The sequence below is a fragment of the Podarcis erhardii genome (assembly GCF_964252035.2).
Source record: "Podarcis erhardii genome assembly, chromosome: 7".
Lineage (NCBI taxonomy): Eukaryota > Metazoa > Chordata > Lepidosauria > Squamata > Lacertidae > Podarcis > Podarcis erhardii.
Genome location: NC_138511.1, coordinates 8,745,884 through 8,765,302, shown reverse-complemented (window position 1 = coordinate 8,765,302; position 19,419 = coordinate 8,745,884). Strand labels below are relative to the sequence as shown.

The window sequence follows — 19,419 nt, the reverse complement described above, 5'->3', positions numbered from 1 at the left end:
CGGAATTAAAAGACGCCTGCTTCTTGGAAGAAAAGCAATGACAAACCTAGACAGCATCTTAAAAAGCAGAGATATCACCTTGCTGACAAAGGTCCGTATAGTTAAAGCCATGGTTTTCCCAGTAAGAGCTGGACCATAAAGAAGGCTGATCGTCGAAGAATTGATGCTTTTGAATTATGGTGCCGGAGGAGACTCTTGAGAGTCCCAAGAAGATCAAACCTCTCCATTCTGAAGAAAATCAGCCCTGTGCTCACTGGAAGGACAGATCGTGAAGCTGAGGCTCCAATACTTTGGCCACCTCATGAGAAGAGAAGACTCCCTGGAAAAGACCCTGATGTTGGGAAAGATGGAGGCACAAGGAGAAGGGGACGACAGAGGACGAGGTGATTGGACAGTGTTCTTGAAGCTACCAACATGAGTTTGACCAAACTGTGGGAGGCAGTGGAAGACAGGAGTGCCTGGCGTGCTCTGGTCCATGGGGTCACGAAGAGTCGGACACGACTAAACGACTAAACAACACATTCTATTCATGTAAAAACACATATTTAAATCCTAAGCCTATCTGATATTTGCAAGCTTTTCCAATTAAATTAACTTAACATCTTTAAAGTTTGACCAAACTGCGGGAGGCAGTGGAAGACAGGAGTGCCTGGCGTGCTCTGGTCCATGGGGTCACGAAGAGTCGGACATGACTAAATGACTCAACAACAACAGATTAGATGACCCTGGGTGGTCCCTTCCCAGTCTATGATTCAGTGACGGGTTTCCCCGCACACCTATCAAAGTTGGGCCCTAGGTAGAGATCTGGCAGCCCCCTCGCACCACCCAGACAATGGAACCCCCCCCTTACGGGCTTAACTTTACTTTCAAGTTACAGGTAGGTAGCTGTGGGGTTTTTTGTTTTTTAAAAAAATAATTTTTATTGATTTTATTTTTTCAAACAAATATTCAACATCATCATTTAACATCCATTTTCTAGTTTCCCCCTCCCGGTTGACTTCCCCCAACTTCCATTTCTGGTTTATTAAACCAAATGTTACATTCTGCTGTTTATACATAATGTTCTATTATCCTAATTGTATTTCTTGTTGTCTGTAAATAAAATTGTAAATGTTAATTTAAATCCTGCCAACGAGTCCATGTTTTTTTGGTTGTTTCTGCAAGTATGTTGTAAAGGGTTCCCATTCTTTTCCAAAGTCACTATTGTCCTTTTCATGCAGTTTGTCTGTTAACTTTGCCAGTTCTGCCTATCTCATAAATGTTTCTTATTGTTCTTTAGATAGTATATCTCCAGTCTTCCAGTTTTGTGCTGTTAAAATTCTTGCTGCTCTAGTCGCATACATAAATAATGTCTGATTTTCCTTTGGCATTTGTTGTCCTAGAATACGTAACAGAAAGGCTTCTGGTTTCTTCACAAAAGTTATTTTAAACATTTTTTTTTCAAATTGTTATATATCATTTCACAAAACTTTTTAATAATCTTACAATCCCACCACATATGATAAAATGTACCTTCTCCTTCTTTACATCTCCAACAGTTCTTTTGTTCTGTTTTGTACATTTTGGCCTGTTTTAATTGTGTAAGGTACCAGCTATACAAGGGATGCGGGTGGCGCTGTGGTCTAAACCACTGAGCCTTGGGCTTGCCAATCAGAAGGTCCTGTTGTCCAGTCCCAGCTCCTGCCAACCTAGCAGTTCGAAAGCACGTCAAAGTGCAAGTAGATAAATAGGTACCGCTCCGGCGGGAAGGTAAACGGTATTTCCGTGCACTCCTCTGGTTCGCCAGAAGCGGCTTAGTCATGCTGGCCACAACCCGGAAGCTGTCTGCGGACAAACGCCGGCTCCCTTGGCCAGTAAAGCGAGATGAGCGCCACAACCACAGAGTCGTCCGTGACTGGACCTAACAGTCAGGGGTCCCTTTACCTTTACCACCTATACATCATTTTCATATACCGTATTTTTCGCTCTATAAGATGCACCAGACCACAAGATGCACCTAGTTTTTGGAGGAGGAAAACAGGAAAAAAAATATTCTGAATCTCAGAAGCCAGAACAGCAAGAGGGATCGCTGCACAGTGAAAGCAGCAATCTCTTTTGCTTTTCTGGCTTCTGGGATAGCTGCGCAGCCTTGCATTTGCTCCATAAGACACACACACACATTTCCCCATACTTTTTAGGAGGGAAAAAGTTAGTCTTATAGAGCAAAAAATACAGTACTCTTTAAGCAATACACAATCCATAAACTTCAAGTTCGCTTTCCAAAGCCTTATCCAGTCATTTAATTGTATGTTGTGACCTATATCTTGTGCCCACTTAATCATTACTGCTTTAACTTCCTCATCTTTTGTTTCCCATTCCAACAGGATATTATATGCCTTCTTTAACAATTTAGACTTGCCATCTATGATATCCCTTTGGAATTTGGAAACAGTGTAGGTGAATGTTGTGTAGCCGTGTTGGTCTGCTGTAGTCGAAACAAAATTAAAAAATTCCTTCCAGTAAGCATCAAAATGTTCAAGTAGGTCAATGCTAATAAATAAATAAATAAATAAATAAGCAAGTGAATGGGAGAATGAATGAATAAACAAATAAATAAATGCAACATTTCCATATACAGTATATACATGATAAAAAACATGTTGACAAAAACTGCTCCGAGAGGTTTTTTTTTTACAATAAAGCAGTGTAGAAATTTTATGAAATAAATAAATAAATAACTAAATCGACAAATAAATAAATAGTATAACCTGCAAGACCAGGAATTGTGCTTGGTACATACGTGGCCCCTGAGAAATTCAGGCAGCCTAAAAAGATAACCAACCAACCAACCAACCAACATACCACTGTGGCTGAAAACATTAATGGTTATAAAAATAAATGAAAGTCGGTGTAAAAGCGTTCTCCGATGACGTTGTGCATCTGTACGTAGCCGTTATCGTTTGGGGTGGCCATGTACCACCCGGGACAGATCAGGGACTGGAAAGTGAAGGTTTCGCTCACTGGGCTGGTGGGCTTGTAATAAAAGAGGTACTTCTGGTTGTCTCCGGAGATTTCCTTCAGGGGCTTCTCCGCTTCCTAGAGGAAAGGGAGAGCGGTCAGGGGGTTGCCACACTCCCCAGCACACACAGCCAGAGTCTTGGGGGCCACACAGAGCTGCCTGAGGAGCATAGCTGTCAACTTACAGATTTGAAAATAAGGGACCAGCAGCGCAGCCTCGAAAATAAGGGATCAGCAGCCAAAATAAGGGATTTTCCAGGCACAGGTATGTTCAACTTCTGAGCCCCTCCGAGCCAAAGGCAGAAAGCCCAGCCAGCAGCCAAACAAAGCCTCAAGCGGTGGTTCCCACAGCGCAGCAACCCGGCAAAGGGGATGCAGCAAGGAAAACCACATCACCTCTCCGCTGGGAAGCGCTGAGCAAAGGCGAGTCCCCCGGCAACGCGGCCGATTTGATCGGCACAAGGCATGCAAGCTCCACCCCCCCAGTCTTTCTTAGACTCCTTATTGGGTGAGCAACGCAGCCAAGCAACACAGTTGGAGCCTCCCTCCTCCCTGGCCAGCAGGGAGGGAGGGAGAGGAGCTGCTTCCCTTGAAACCTGGGAAATTTAAGGGACATCATCAATAAGGGACAGCAGCGAGACACAGCACTGGGATAAGGGAGTTTCCCGCCAAATAAGGGACGGTTGACAGCTATGCTGAGGAGCCCCATGCATTTTGTGTGTGTGTGTGGGGGGCCCTCTGGAGCCCTACTGCTCACCTCCTACTCACTACTCTACTCACCTCCAGCTGCAGGTGGCACTCGTCTCCCTCCTTGACGCACGTCAAGTACAGCTTGCTGTCGACAATGTCCAGAGCGACCAGCTGCCCAGACGTGGCATCGCTGCCCAGCGGTGAGCGATAGAAACGCAGGTCCAGTTCCACTAGGAAGAAACCAAAGGGCAAGATTTACCCACCCTGGAAGAATGGCAGATGAAAGTGATGGACTATATGGAACTGGCAGAAATGACTGGCAGAATCCGAGACCAAGGTGAAGGGTTGGTGGAAGAAGATTGGAAAAAATTTAAAGTTTATTTTACAGAAACATTGTAAAATTAAGGAATGTTAGAAGGATGTTGGAATGAAGTAATGTGGTTTTAGCAGAAATGATATAAAGGATTAGGTAAAAATTGATTTTTAAATTGGTGAAAGACGAGAATGTAAAATTACAGTATATTAAGATAAATTATAAGAATAAAACAAAGCTGGAAAGGATTTGCTGAAATATCTAATTGAACTAGAATACAAAAAAGGGAGGTGTGAGGAGGTCAAGGAAATAAGCAAAGGAAAGAAAGTTATGTAAAGGTTTGAGCTCTCCCCCCCCCCCGTTTGTATTTTTTCTGTATTTTTTATTTTTCCTCTTTTTTGTTTTTTCTAATTTTCTCTTTGTAATCTTTAAAATTTGAATAAATATTATTTTTAAAAAAGAAAAGAAACCAAAGGGCAAATCCTGCCTCAGTTCTGATGAGCTCAAGGCCAGAACCCTTGCAGAGGGAGGGGCTTGAGCTTTGGCTATGTCTCTCCAAGCCACCTGCTCCTGGGTGAGCACTTCCAGTACACAGAATCATAGATCAGGCACAGGGTGGGGTTCTGGTCTCCTGCCTCTCCCCCTAGCTGATGTCCTCACCGATTCTCTGCTGAAACGTCTAGAGGGGTTACTTGAAATGCACCCCTTAAAATGACAAGCAGGCCGTATCACTCTCTTGGGATACTTTTTCATGTGACCCAGGTCAGCAGACTTTCACAGCTCAAGAAGGAGGTCCTACTTTGCGCTAGATTTCCCCTCTTTCATTTTATTTATGAACATTACTAAATTTCATAGAAGGTCCCATGCAACTTGGTACATTTGAACCACCTAATGCATGTGTAAGGGTGGCACTGTGGGTTAAACCACAGAGCCTAGGACTTGCCGATCGGAAGTCGGCGGTTCGAATCCCCGCAACGCGGTGAGCTCCCATTGCTCGGTCCCTGCTCCTGCAAACCTAGCAGTTCGAAAGCACGTCAAAGTGCAAGTAGATAAATGGGTACCGCTCCGGCGGGAAGGTAAACGGCATTTCTGTTCGCTCTGGTTCGCCAGAAGCGGCTTAGTCATGCTGGCCACATGACCCGGAAGCTGTATGCTGACTCCCTTGGCCAATAAAGCGAGATGAGCGCTGCAACCCCAGAGTCGGCCACGACTGGACCTAATGGTCAGGGGTCACTTTACCTTAATGCATGGCTAGGCAAACTAAGGCCCGTGGGCCAGATAAGGCCCAATCGCCTTCAAAATCCGACCCGCGGACGGTCTGGGAATCAGCATGTTTTTACATGAGTAGAATGTGTGATTTTACAGTGTTACCTCTGGATGTGAACAGGATCCATCCCGGAGCCCCATTCACATCCTGAAGCGAACGTAAGACGCAACTGTGCGTCTGCGCGAGTCGCATTTTGCCACTTCCGCGCATGCGCATGACTTCATTTAGAGCCTCTGCGCATGCGGCAAAACCCAGAAGTAATGAGCTCCATTACTTCCGGGTTGCCACGGAGCACAACCCGAAAATATTTAAGCTGAAGCGTATTCATCCCGAGGTATGACTGTACAGTGGTACCTCGGGTTAAGTACTTAATTCGTTCTGGAGGTCTGTTCTTAACTTGAAACTGTTCTTAACCTGAAGCACCACTTTAGCTAATGGGGCCTCCTGCTGCTGCCACGCTGCTGGAGCACAATTTCTGTTTCATCCTGAAGCAAAGTTCTTAACCTGAAGCAATATTTCTGGGTTAGCGGAGTCTGTAACCTGAAGCGTATGTAACCTGAAGCGTATGTAACCTGAGGTACCACTGTATTCAAAATGCATCTCTGGCTTATTTGTGGGGCATAGGAATTTGTTCCTTTCCACAAGGTCTGAGGGACAGTGGACCGGCCCCCTGCTGAAAAAGTTTGCTGACCTCTGACCTGATACATAAGCATTAGATGCCAGGGATGTTCTGATCTTGCCCTCCGCCTGCAAAAAGATGTACCTTGCCCTGACATTGAAATATATGCCATGAGGAGGCTGGGCATGCCACAAACTGGGAGCTAGCACAGAGAAAACCCTCTTCTTGTTTCCCTATGTTTCATTGACCAAACTGTTGGATACCATTGGAGACAGACCCAGCATGGACCAGCCTGCTCTACCCTGGCACCCTCCAGATGCCTTGGAGCATCTATGACTCGCTCTACAGTGGTGCTTGGCAGGAGAAAGGAGGGAGGCTGGTGTATGAGGGAAGATGGAGAGGTGGCGTGCTGGCACTTTCAAATATCTGAAGGGCTGTCCCACAGAAGATGGAGCCAGCTTGTCTTCTGCTGCTCCAGAGGGCAGAACCCAGACCAGTGGGTTCAAATGGCTAGGAAGGAGATTCTGAGTAAATGTTAGGAAGAACGTTCTGCCGGTAAGAGCCATTGCACAGAAGGTGCAGCTTCTCCTTCATTGGAGATTTTAAAGCAGAGGTTGGATGGCCATCAGTGAGAGATTATTTAGCTTTGCAGGGGGTTGGACTAGATGACCCCGGTGGGTCCCCTCCAGCTCTACGCTTACATGATTCCTTACCTGGCTTGTCGTTGACTTGTAAGTGCAAGGCAAGGAGCTTGGGCTCCTCTGGGGTCCCGTCCAGGAAAAAGCACTTGTTGTCAAGATCTTGGATGGTCCACCTTTCCACCTTGACATAGGTGTAATCAGACGGAAGCCCTGAAGACACAAGGCTGGCTTCAGCAAAGGAAGATGGACCTGGACATGCAAGAGGGAACAGGGAGCATTATGGTCAGCACAAGGGAGAGGCCAGCAAGACTTGGAAGCTTCCAGAACAGCCCTTCCAGAACAATCCTCTCAACGCTCCTTCTGGTGGAAGCGATATTCTCCCAATCTTAACACATCTTTATCCTCTAAAGACCTCAGATTGGTACACATGGTTCTCAGCCAGCTCATGTTTCCCTGTGAGGTAGGTTAGGTCAGTGTTTCCCAACCTTGGGCCTCCAGCTGTTTTTGAACTACAATTCCCATCATCCCTGACCACTGGCCTTGCTAGCTAGGGATGATGGGAGTTGTAGTCCAAAAAGAGCTGGAGGCCCAAGGTTGGGAAACACTGGGTTAGGTAAAGGTAAAGGGACCCCTGACCATTAGGTCCAGTCGTGACTGACTCTGGGGCTGCAGCGCTCATCTCGCTTTAATGGCCGAGGGAGCCAGCGTACAGCTTCCGGGTCATGTGGCCAGCATGACTAAGCCGCTTCTGGCGAATCAAAGCAGTGCACGGAAATGCCATTTACCTTCCCATCGGAGTGGTACCTATTTATCTACTTGCACTTTGACGTGCTTTTGAACTGCTAGGTTGGCAGGAGCAGGGACCGAGCAACGGGAGCTCACCCCACTGCGGGGATTCGAACCGCCGACCTTCTGATCGGCACGTCCTAGGCTCTGTGGTTTAACCCACAGCGCCACCCGCGTTAGGTGGGGCTAATGTCACCCAGCGAGCCTCATGGCCGTTTGGAACTTGCATAAGAACATAAGCAGAGCCAGAAGGAACATTTTAGCATATATGGTGGGAGTGTAAGAAAGTAAAGAACTTCTAGGAAATGATATATAACAAGATGAAAAAGATGTTGAAATATACCTTTTTTAAAAAACCAGAAGCATTTTTACTTGATATTATAGGTCAGGATATTAATAGGCAAGATGTTAAACTGTTTTTATATGCAACAACAGCAGCAAGAGTATTGTTAGCCCAGAAATGGAAGCAAGAAGAAATTCCGATGAAAGAAGAATGGCAGGCGAAATTCATGGACTATGCAGAATTGGACAAAATGACAGGAAGGATTTGAAACCTGGGGGACCAGAGATTTACAGAAGATTGGAAGAATTATATGAACTATTTGAAAAGCAATTGTAATCAACAAATTACACTAGTAGGATTACAATAAGTTTTTTAAGAAGAAGAAGAGTTTGGATTTGATATCCCGCCTTTCACACCCTTTAAGGAGTCTCAAAGCGGCTAACATTCTCCTTTCCCTCCCTCCCCAAAACAAACACTCTGTGAGGTGAGTGAGGCAGAGAGACTTCAGAGAAGTGTGACTGGCCCAAGGTCACCCAGCAGCTGCAGGTGGAGGAGTGGAGACGCAAACCCGGTCCCCCAGATTACGAGACTACCGCTCTTAACCACTACACCACACTGGCTTAACCACTACACCACATATATGAAATGTTACAAATTAGATAATGGATTTAGATATTGGTTATGAGTATTAAATGTAATAGGGAAAGTAAGAAATGTATAATAAGATATTAGATTGGAAAATTTTCAGACAGGATTGATGGAAGTCAAAAAATTGTATAAGATGTAAAATTATGTTTAATTACTGTTGAAAATGGTATGTTAAAAAACTAATAAATTTATATATATATATATATATATATATATATATATATATATATATATGAGAACATAAGCAGAGCCTGCTGGATCAGCCCAATGGACCGTCTAAGTCCAGCTCCTGTGGTTTCCAGCAATGGACGTTCAGAAGCACCGCTGCCTCCAACTGTGGAGCCAGAGTCCGGCCGTAGTGGCTAGTAGCTGTCAATGGCTTCCTCCTCCTCCATGAGGACATCCAATCCCCTTTTAGAGCACTGCTATCCTTTGGAACTCCTTGCCACTCAAAACTGGGACTGGCTGAATAGAGGGTGCTCAGTACCTTCCACCAAGTTGCTGGTCAGCATCTCGCTCAAGTCGGCATCTGTGAAGATCCTGCTGCGGCTGGGCCTTCTCTGTCTCGGTGGCTGCGTGCTGGGCTTGGCTGCGGCATCTTCTAGAACGGAAAGGATAGCTGCGTGCTGGACAGACTGATAGAAGGAGATCTATAGGGGGGAAATCAGCTGGAATAGTCAGAAAGGGGCCCTGGAACAAACAGCGCAAGGTGTCCCCTTATGGAAAGAGCTCAAGGGAGCAGCCCCTTCCTCGGGGCTCTGGCTCATTCTGAGGAGACCTCCTGCCGCTCCTTCGAAATGCACCCTGCTTTCGCCCCTTCTCTTCCGCCTGCTCCCATTGCACCCAGCTAATAAGGGCTTGGCTCTCAGGCACCCGAGGGAAGGAAGTGGTTGCTGCTGTTGTCTGCTGCTGATAAGAATGCTCAGGCCCTTCTTGGAATAATAGCTTTAGAATTGTCAAATTGTTTTTGTATGCCACAACTGCAGCAAGAATTTGGTTAGCCAAGAATTGGAAAACACAAGAAGTTCCAACAGTGGAGGAATGGCAGATGAAGATGATGGATTTTTCGGAGCTAACTGACCTGACTGGAAGAGTCCATGACCAGAAGGAGTACCAGGAGGAATGGATGAAATGCAAAGACTATTTAGTTAAATATGTTGTTGTTGTTTAGTCGTTTAGTCGTGTCCGACTCTTCGTGACCCCCTGGACCAGAGCACGCCAGGCACTCCTGTCTTCCACTGCCTCCCGCAGTTTGGTCAAACTTTAAAGATGTTAAGTTAATTTAATTGGAAAAGCTTGCAAATATCAGATAGGCTTAGGATTTAAATATGTAATGTTAGGAATTAATATGTTTAATGCTAAAATAGAAAGAAAGAAAGATGTTAAGTGATTAAGTTAATTTTATGAGAAAATTTGGTTTTGGAAAACTGTTAAAATGATATACACTGAAATTCAACTAGGGGGATACGAGGCAGTCATTTAACAATGTCACTAAGATTGGTTTAAATACGGTTGACATTTATGTTTGTTTAATTTTTTGGGGGACAATCAATAATTTTTTGTTTTTTAAAAAAAGAATGCTCAGGCCCTTTTACTGGCTCACGGGGGGTGGGGAGTGGAATTTCTTCACCTGACTAATGCTGTTGTTGTTTACTGCATTTATATCTCTTTTTTCCTTATTTAATAATAATAAATTTATTTATACCCCGCCCTCCACAGCCAAGACCGGGCTCAGGGCGGCTAACACCAGGTATAAAAACAATTGATTAAAATACAACTTAAAAACAAGATTAAAATACAACATTAAATTGAAGCCTCATTTCAGTAGAAACTCAAATCAAAAACTTTTTGGGGATGAAAACGTCAAATCTTCACCAAGGCCAACTATCTAGACTGGGCCAGAAAAAAGCCAGGGAAGTCCCCAAATAGGAGTTCCATCACAGAAGGAGAAACGAAAAAGGAAAGAGGGGAAGGGGATCAAGTTGATTCCAAGCCAAAGGCCAGGCGGAACAACTCTGTCTTACAGGCCCTGAGGAAAGAAATCAGATCCTGCACGGCCCCGGTCTCATGAGACAGAGCGTTCCACCAGGTCGGAGCCAATGTTGAAAAGGCCCTGGCTCTGGTTGAGGCTAATCTGACTTCCCAAGGGGCCTCTAGAGTGTTGCTATTTATGGACCTTAAGGTCCTCCGCGGGGCATACTGGGAGAGGTGGTCCAGTAGGTACGAGGGTCCTAACCATTGCACCACACTGTCTCTCCGTTACAAGAAAAGAGATTCCAACTCTAACAGGAATCCTTTTTTCCGTGATCCCTGCATTGCAGGGGGTTGGGCTGGATGACCACTGCAGTGCCCCTTCCAACTCTGTAATTCTAACCAGACCGAGCTGTAACGTTTGAGGCAGCTTTGCTCGGCCGGAACTACAGCCGCCGCTGGGGAACACACAAAGGTGGAGTCCGCAAGGCATTTGCTTTTCACAAGCATATAGAGAGGCATCCCTCAGCCTTAGCTTTACACATGCGTAGAAATTAAGTACGTAAAGAGCAGTTACAACCAGATAACTAAGCTACAGCCTTATCAGAGGAGCAGAAGTAACATCCTAGGCCAGAACTTCAGAAGAAACCAGGTCAATTCCTCTTCCTTCCTTATGAGGAACTCTTGATGACTAAGAGGAGATATGATAAAAAGGTAAAGGGACCCCTGACTGTTAGGTCCAGTCGTGGCCGACTCTGGGGTTGTGGCGCTCATCTCGCCGAGGGAGCCGGCGTACAGCTTCCGGGTCATGTGGCCAGCATGACTAAGCCGCTTCTGGTGAACCAGAGCAGCGCACGGAAATGCCGTTTACCTTCCCGCCAGAGCAGTACCTATTTATCTACTTGCACTTTAACGTGCTTTCGAACTGCTAGGTTGGCAGGTGCAGGGACCGAGCAACGGGAGCTCACTACGTTGTGGGGAGTGAGGGCCAGGGCCTTTTCAGTGATGGCTCCGACCTGGTGGAATGCTGTGTCCCATGAGACCAGGGCCATTCAGGATTTAACCTCCTTCCATTGGGCCTGTAAGACAGAGCTATTCCGTCTGGCATTTAATTTGAATTCAGCCTTATATTTTATTTCCTTTCCTTTCTCTTCTCTCCCACTCCCCTTTTATGAAGATCACCCGCTCTGAGACCCCACAGCTAATTCTCCCCTGGCCTCCTCACCCGCCCAAGTAGGACTAATTCAGCCAGCTAGCCCTGGGGATTATCTAATGTTTATTTCCCCTAAATTGATTTCTGAATTTTGAAGTTTATTGTTAATGTTTTTATACTGCATTTTATGCTGCTTTTACAATTAAGTGTTTTAAATTTGTTGTTAGCTGCCCTGAGCCCGGGTTTTGAACCGGGAAGGGTGGGGTATAAATAAAAATGTATTATTATTATTATTATTATTATTATTATTATTAATTATATTGTTAGCCTTTCTTCAGATTGCAGAATATCCAGGTTTTTCTTTTTGTAAGCACTGCAGCAGCAGCAGCAGCAGGTCACCACAGATGTGGACCCCCCCTCTTTATTTGTTAACTCAGAACAGTGTGGGACAGTGGGATTCCCTGGGGGGCCGGAATGCTAAAAGGCAAGCAGGCAGCAGGGGGCACTGGACTCTGCAAAGCTGGTATCACCAGATCAAGTTCATCAGTTCTGTTGAATTAATTCAGCTGAACAGTTCCAACTGGGTTTTGAATAAAGGTGCAGTTATTAATTGTTGCTGTTTAGAAATTTTCATTGTAGTAATGATACATTGGGCTAAAGATATAGGGCATAATATACCAATAGATGCAGGTGGCGCTGTGGGTTAAACCACAGAGCCTAGGACTTGGCAATCAGAAGGTTGGCGGTTCGAATCCCCGCGACGGGGTGAGCTCCCGTTGCTCGGTCCCTGCTCCTGCCAACCTAGCAGTTCAAAAGCACGTCAAAGTGCAAGTAGATAAATAGGTACCACTCCGGCAGGTAAGTAAACGGCGTTTCCGTGCGCTGCTCTGGTTCGCCGGAAGCGGCTTAGTCATGCTGGCCACATGACCCGGAAGCTGTACGCCGGCTCCCTCTGCCAATAAAGCGAGATGAGTGTGGCAACCCCAGAGTCGGCCACGACTGGACCTAATGGTCAGGGGTCCCTTTACCTTTACCTATACCAATAGACGATTGGGGGAGGTTATGGAGAGAAGGAATAAAATTTACTGCCTGCAGTGCATTAAAATAAAATATAATGAAAATGATGTACAGATGGTATATAACACCGGTGAAATAAGCCAAAATGTATAAAACGAATAATACATATTGGAAATGTAAAGAAAAAGAGGGCACGTTTTACAGCATGTGGTGGGAATGTAAAAAAGTGAAAGACTTCTGGGAAATGATTTACAATGAAATCAAAAAAATGTTGAAATAGACATTTCCAAAAAAACCCAGAAGCTCTTTTATTGGCTACGGTAGGTATAGAAATTCATAAAAATGATAAAAAACTGTTTTTATATGCGACCACTGCAGCAAGAATACTATTAGCCCAAAGATGGAAGCAAGAAGAAATGCAAACAAAAGAAGAGTGGCAAATAAAATTGATGGACTCCGCTGAGCTGGCAAGACTTACAGGGAAAATTTGAAACCAGCGGGACCAGCCTTTCCTAAAGGACTGGAAGAAATTTATGTTGCATTTGAAAGACAAGTGTAACTACTTAACATCGCTTGTAGGATTGCAAGAAGTTTTGTAAGGAGGACTATCCAAATTATTGTGAGAAGTATTAAGATTAGCTGACATACGGTTGGATTTAAAACAATAAGCATAGTCGTAAAATGCATACCGTATTTTTCCGCTGCATAAGACGCACTTTTTTCTTCCTAAAAAGTAAGGGGAAATGTCTGTGCGTCTTATGGAGCGAATGCGTGGTCCCCTACAAAGCACGGATCCACATGGATCCTCAGGATTTTTGCATTGGGTCACCCCAAATTCAGCATCAGATCACATGTCTGTGGCCACAGCATGGACCACAAAAATCATACACCCACTGTTTCATTCAGAATATTTTTTATCTTGTTTTCCTCTTCTAAAAACTAGGTGTGTCATGGTCAGGTGCGTCTTATGGAGCGAAAAATTCGGTAATTAGAAAGGAATTCAGAAAACCATTAGAACAGGTTGATGGAAGTCCTAGGCTACAACAGCCAAGGATTTGTCATCTTGTGTTGGAAAAATTGTGTAAAATTCAATAAAAATTATAATGAAAAGAAAAGATACTTTCATTGTGTTATCTTCATCGACAACTCATTCACGCCGCTATTCTGAACAAGGTTTTTCATAGGGGACGGTAGAGGGAGGGAGGGCAGGAGGCCTGGGGGCCTGGCGGAAAAGATCTGGGGCTGTGTCCCTCCCCAACAATGGCCCTGAGCCTAACTATGGCGCTCTGCTTCCGTGCCAGGTAAAAAACACCTTGGCCTACAGCTCTCTGTCTGGAAGGGCGAATTCCTGGGCTGAGCCCCAAGCCTTCCCTGCCCTCTGGGTACCATTGAAGCCACTCTGATAGCCTTGCAAGCTACCCCCATTCTCAAGTGGGAGCCGAAAAAGGGGGTGAGCTGTGTTATGGGTTTTTCCCCTCCCACCCCCCAAAATGCTGAAGGTTTCTTACCTCGTTGCCGAATGAGAACTCCATCTCCATCTCTTCCTCACTAGAAGGGAAGGGGGACGGGGAAGGAGGTGAAGAAGAGAGTTTAGATTCTGAGATATCAGACCCTTATTATTATTATTATTATTATTATTATTATTATTATTATTATTTATACCCTGCCCTCCCCTGCCAAGACGGGGCTCAGGGTGGCTAACACCCAATATAAAAACAAATTGATTGAAATACAACTTAAAAACAAGATTAAAATACAACATTAAAACATCAAAACATTAAAATTGAAATACAGCCTCATTTCAATGGAAACTCAAATCAAAAACTTTTGGGGGGATGAAAATGTCAGGTCTTCACCAAGGCTAACTTTCCAGACTGGTCCTACATGGGTCAGAAAAAAGCCAGGGAAGTCCCCGAATAGGAGTTCCATCACAGGAGGAGAAAGGAAAAAGGAAAGAGGGGGAGTTAAAAAAAACTGGTGGTAATGCCCACCACTGCCCTGGCCAGCTGGTGACTCTTCCCATCCAGGTGACAGCAGGGCTAGGAAGGCTAGAGGGCCGCCCTGGGGCCTTGCAGCACTGGTTGGGGTGGGGAGATGCCAGAGATGGTGGCACTCTTCAGAGGGGTACCCAGGAATCCCGCAATGGGAGAACAAAATGACAGGGTGGAGACGCTCCTTCAGGTATACTGGACCGAGGCCATTTAGGGCTTTAAAGGTCAGCACCAACACTTTGAAATGTGCTCAGAAACGTACTGGGAGCCAAGGTAGGTCTTTCAAGACAGGTGTTATGTGGTCTCGGCGGCCGCTCCCAGTCACCAGTCTAGCTGCCGCATTCTGGATTAGCTGTAGTTCCAGTTATGGGATTAGTTGTAGTTCCCATTATGGGAAACCTGCAAGCAGGTTTGGAGCGCAAGAGCCCTCTGCGGTCCCGCAGTTTGCCAGCGACTGGCATCCAGGAGCATTGCTACCTCCAACTGGGAAGGCAGAGCGCAGCCTCAGGCAACGGCTAGTAGCCCTTGACAATCCTACTCCTCTTTTACAGCCACCCAAGTTGCGTGTAGAGCCGTGGTGTTTGTGAGCATCTTGTCCTCTGTTCCAGGCAGCAAGTGGGTCAGCCCTGAGAAGGGCTCTGCTGAGACCCACCTGAGAAGAATGGCAGACGAAAGTGATGGACTATATGGAACTGGCTGAGATGACTGGCAGAATCCGGGACCAAGGAGAGGAAGAAGATTGGAAGAAGATTGGAAGAAATGTAAAGTATATCTTCAAAAATATTGTAAAATCAAGGACTGTTAGAAAGATGTTGGAAAAAGAAAATTAGGTGGTTTTGGTTGAAATGACATAAAGGACTAAGTAAAGATGAGTTGATGAAATTGACGAAAGAGAGGACGTTAAATTGTAAGATACTATATTAAATTACTTAAATGAAAATAAGGTTGGAAGGATTTGCTGAAATAACGATTTGAATTAGAATACAAAATTGGGAGGTGAGAGCAGGTCAAGGAAATTAGTAAAGGAAGAAAGTTATGTAAAGGTTTAATCAGTTCTTTTTATTTTTTAAGTGGATGTATTTTTTTGTGTCATTGATTTTTGTATTCTGTATTTTGTATTTTGCATTTTTCTTTTCTTCTTTTTGTTATTCTTAAATTTTGAATAAATATTATATTAAAAAAAAAGGAAAGAGAAGGGCTCTGCTGAGGAGCAATGATGTCCATGACTTCCTAGGGGGCCACCTATCACACCCCACCACAGAAAACCCTCCTTCTGCCTCTGCATAAGGAGGTATCAGGAGTGCAGATGACCCAGCAAGGAAAGCGTGGAAGATTCTCACCTGATGTCTCTCAGCAACACGTCCGGGACTCTGGCCATGGTTGTGTCTGGAAAGGGAAAAGTGCGAGGGTGAGCCCCACCGGTCACAGACCTCCCCTGAATAGAGCTGCCATGTTTCCAGGACACGTTCTCTTTCTCAGGGGTAAAATTTCTGTCCAGGTGGATTTTTTAAATTTGCTGAAATGTCTCTGGCTATACTTTCTGGTTGAGACATAGACATAATTGGTGGTTGAAGGCTTGCTTTCCTCTTCTCTCCTCCTGCTCCCCCCCAAGCAATATACCACAGCTTCTATAGCCTACATAAAGGTAAAGGGACCCCTGACCATTAGGTCCAGTCGTGGCCGACTCTGGGGTTGCGGCGCTCATCTCGCTTTATTGGCCGAGGGAGCCGGCGTACAGCTTCCGGGTCATGTGGCCAGCATGACTAAGCCGCTTCTGGCGAACCAGAGCAGTGCACGGAAACACTGTTTGCCTTCCCACCAGAGCGGTACCTATTTATCTACTTGCACTGTGCTTTCGAACTGCTAGGTTGGCAGGAGCAGGGACCGAGCAACGGGAGCTCACCCTGTTGCGGGGATTCGAACCGCCAACCTTCTGATTGGCAAGTCCTAGGCTCTGTGGTTTAGACCACAGCGCCACCCGCGTCCCTTTTATAGTCTACATAGAGTAGGGGTATTTAAAATGAGAGTCATCATAGCATCCTCCTTTTTGCTCTTCAAAATAGGGCAACTCATGCCAGCTGGGCCTTGGACGTACCAAAGCTCAGGGCCGGAACAATTGTTTTGTTGCTGGAAGTTGTTGTTCACTACCCAGTGAAAAACAAATCCTTCGAAAGATTAATAAAACCAAAAATGTAGTATGTATTTTCCAATGTTTTATTGGTAAACATAGATCCTATATTCTAGGTCAGGGGTCAGCAAACTTTTTCAGCAGGGGGCCGGTCCACTGTCCCTCAGACCTTGTGGGGGGCTGGACTATATTTTGAAAAAAAATAAATGAACGAATTCCTATGCCCCACAAATAACTCAGAGATGCATTTTAAATAAAAGCACACATTCTACTCATGGAAAAACACCAGGCAGGCCCCACAAATAACCCAGAGATGCATTTTAAATAAAAGGACACACATTCTACTCATGTAAAAACACGCTGATTCCCGCACCATCCGTGAGCCAGATTGAGAAGGCGACTGGGCCGCATCCGGCACACGGGCCTTAGATTGCCTACCCCTTCCCTTAGACTCTTATTTATTGCATTTATATATCCCACCTTTTTCTCAAAGGTGCTCAAGGTGGCGTACATGGTTCATCCCCCCTCCTCATTTAATCCCCACAACAACAATCTTGTAAGGTAGGTTGGGTTGAGAGGTAGCGCCCAAATTCACCACCCAGCAAGCTTCATTCGTGGCCAAGTGAAGGGATTTGAACCCCCTCCCTGGCAGGAGCACACGGAGCGTTTGCGCAACACGCTAACACACAGTTTGGAAAGCTCTGCTCTAACCACTATGCCACATTGCCTCTTGAGCGGCAACCTGCCAGTATCTGAAAGACATGACCATTCCCTGGAAGCTTCTCTTGGCAACCCCAATTGGCAGGGGGCAAGCTCTGGCAATCTGGGTGGAAGGAAGGGGCTGCAGGGTGGAGGGGAAGGAGCTTCAGGATTTGGCTGCAAAGGTGAGCTTGGGTATCTTCTCCAAAGGAAGTCTCCCCATCCATCATCTCCTCAGCAGAGCCACCAAGAGAGGAGGATACCTGTGACCAGGAGCCAGGTGGGAGGGGAATCTATGGAGACATCCTTACCTGTGGTTCTTGATCCAAGGCTGCTTGATGCTCCTCTGCTTTGGTTCTCACTCCAGAAGCCTCTGTCCAAATTTATAGCATGGAGAAGGTGGGGCTTCAGCCTGGAATTTCCACCTCTGCCTTTTCTACGAACCTGCTGTCAAGCTCGGATTGTGCAATCTACTTTTGCTTGCCTGCAAGGCTGGAAAGTCTTTTGCGTGGGGTGGAGAACTATCTTAGCTCCACCCATGAGAAAGACCAGCTCCTTCCAGGGATCAGATCTTGGAGAGTTCGTGGCCTCTGGCCTGGTTTCTCTAAAATACAAACCATCTGGCTGAACATTTGATCCAAGGTGCAGAATCTGTCCCCTAAGCCAAGCTTTTCTCTGCTTCTCAAGAGCACAAGCCCAGAATTATTATTCTGTCCCCCCCCCCCCCCCGCAAACACTTTATGCCAAATGTATGCTTTCAGTTTTTAGCTCCATAGGTATCAAGGCTGCAAATGCTGGGACAGAGCAGATATTCTGGAGATGTCCCCAAATCAGAAAATTCTGGGAAGATATTGCAGTGGAAATTGAAGGAATAACTGGCTATACGTGTGTATCTTCTAATTTTACAGTTTGGATATGTTAAAGAAACTGTGCTAATAGAGGACAGGGAATTAATGCAACATCTTTGACCCCATTTTTCTATGAACTCTTAACTGCTGCCAGAGTTACTATTTGTCAAAACTGGGGGGCGGTAATGAGGACACTGTCCACGAAAGAATGGAGAACAAAAACGTAGGACTCTGTATGCATGGTTAAGCTTGCATATATGGTGAGAAACAGAGAGGGCAGGCAACGAGATAATGCCCTTATTGAGAAATAGGTCTTTTAATAATTTACTGAAATAATAAGGTATAGGATAATGTAAACACATTTGTGATACTTTCAGCCTTGTGATATTAATTAAGTAATTAAGTTTGACATTGGTGTGGAATTTTTTTTCTATGTGTTTGGTTCAAGATATCCCCTTCTACTTTTGCATCATTGAAAGGGCATCTCCTTCATGCCTCCCATTTCACAGCTTGGAGAACTGAGGCTGGGGGCTTTCCTTATTATTTATCACGGAACATAGTTCACTTCTGAGTGAACAGTCACAGGATGACACAGCTCAACAGCTCTTACATATTTGGGCACAAGGAAAAGCCAGTGCAGTGGTTAAAAGCAGGGGTAGGCAACCTAAGGCCCGGGGGCCAGATACGGCCCAATCTCCTTCTCAATCCGGCTTGTGGACGGTCCAGGAATCAGTGTGTTTTTACATGAGTAGAATGTGCCCTTTTATTTAAAATGCATCTCTGGTTATTTGTGGGGCATAGGAATTCGTTCACCCCCCCCCCAATATAGTCCGGCCCACCACATGGTCTGAGGGACAGTGGACCGGCCCCCTGCTGAAAAAGGTTGCTGACTCCTGGGTTAAAGTGTCAGATTAGGACCTGGGAGACCAGGATTTGAGTCCCCACTCAGCCATGGAGCTCACTGGATGACCTTGGGCCAGCCACAGTCTCTCAGCCTAGCCTACCTCACAGGGTTGCTGCGTGAGGAGGAGAACAAAGGTGGGATATAAGTGCAATGAAGAAATGAATAAGCTCTTTATTTGGGCTAATAGCAGGAAGTGCTAGATGCAAGCACAGAGTCTGAGGTCAGGATCCTTCCAAGGTTCAAGGGCAAGGGAAGAGCTGCAGGACTGAGCAGAAGCAATGACGACATCCCAACGGCTGCCATGGTTCCTCCTTAAGGGCCATCTGATTGGCCACTGTGGATACAGGATGCTGGACGATGCACCAAGCCCTTTTTTATGTTCTTATTTTGGTCATACGAAGCAAAATTCCAGCATAAGCATCTAGCATTTCCTGTGACTCACTTCCTTGTTATTTTGTGTTGTC

The 19,419-nt window shown here is 45.5% G+C and overlaps 1 protein-coding gene across 3 annotated transcripts; it reads right to left on the bottom strand.

Moving 5' to 3' along the window:
• Nucleotides 1-2,769: 2,769 nt before the first annotated feature.
• On the bottom strand, nt 2,770-17,888 carry LOC309345464 (interleukin-1 beta-like). 3 transcript variants are annotated; one of them, XM_081868546.1, is made up of 7 exons: nt 17,515-17,888; nt 15,717-15,762; nt 13,894-13,933; nt 8,732-8,894; nt 6,600-6,776; nt 3,778-3,917; nt 2,770-3,075 (listed from the first exon to the last, which is right to left on the bottom strand). In XM_081868546.1, the coding sequence occupies exons 2-7, from the start codon at nt 15,752-15,754 to the stop codon at nt 2,866-2,868; spliced, it is 768 nt and encodes a 255-aa protein (XP_081724672.1). In that variant the 5' UTR covers nt 15,755-15,762; nt 17,515-17,888; the 3' UTR covers nt 2,770-2,865. The 3 variants fall into 3 exon arrangements, with proteins under 3 accessions (XP_081724672.1, XP_081724673.1, XP_081724674.1); XM_081868548.1 differs by having other exon boundaries at nt 2,926-3,071; XM_081868547.1 differs by lacking the exon at nt 6,600-6,776.
• Nucleotides 17,889-19,419: the final 1,531 nt, after the last annotated feature.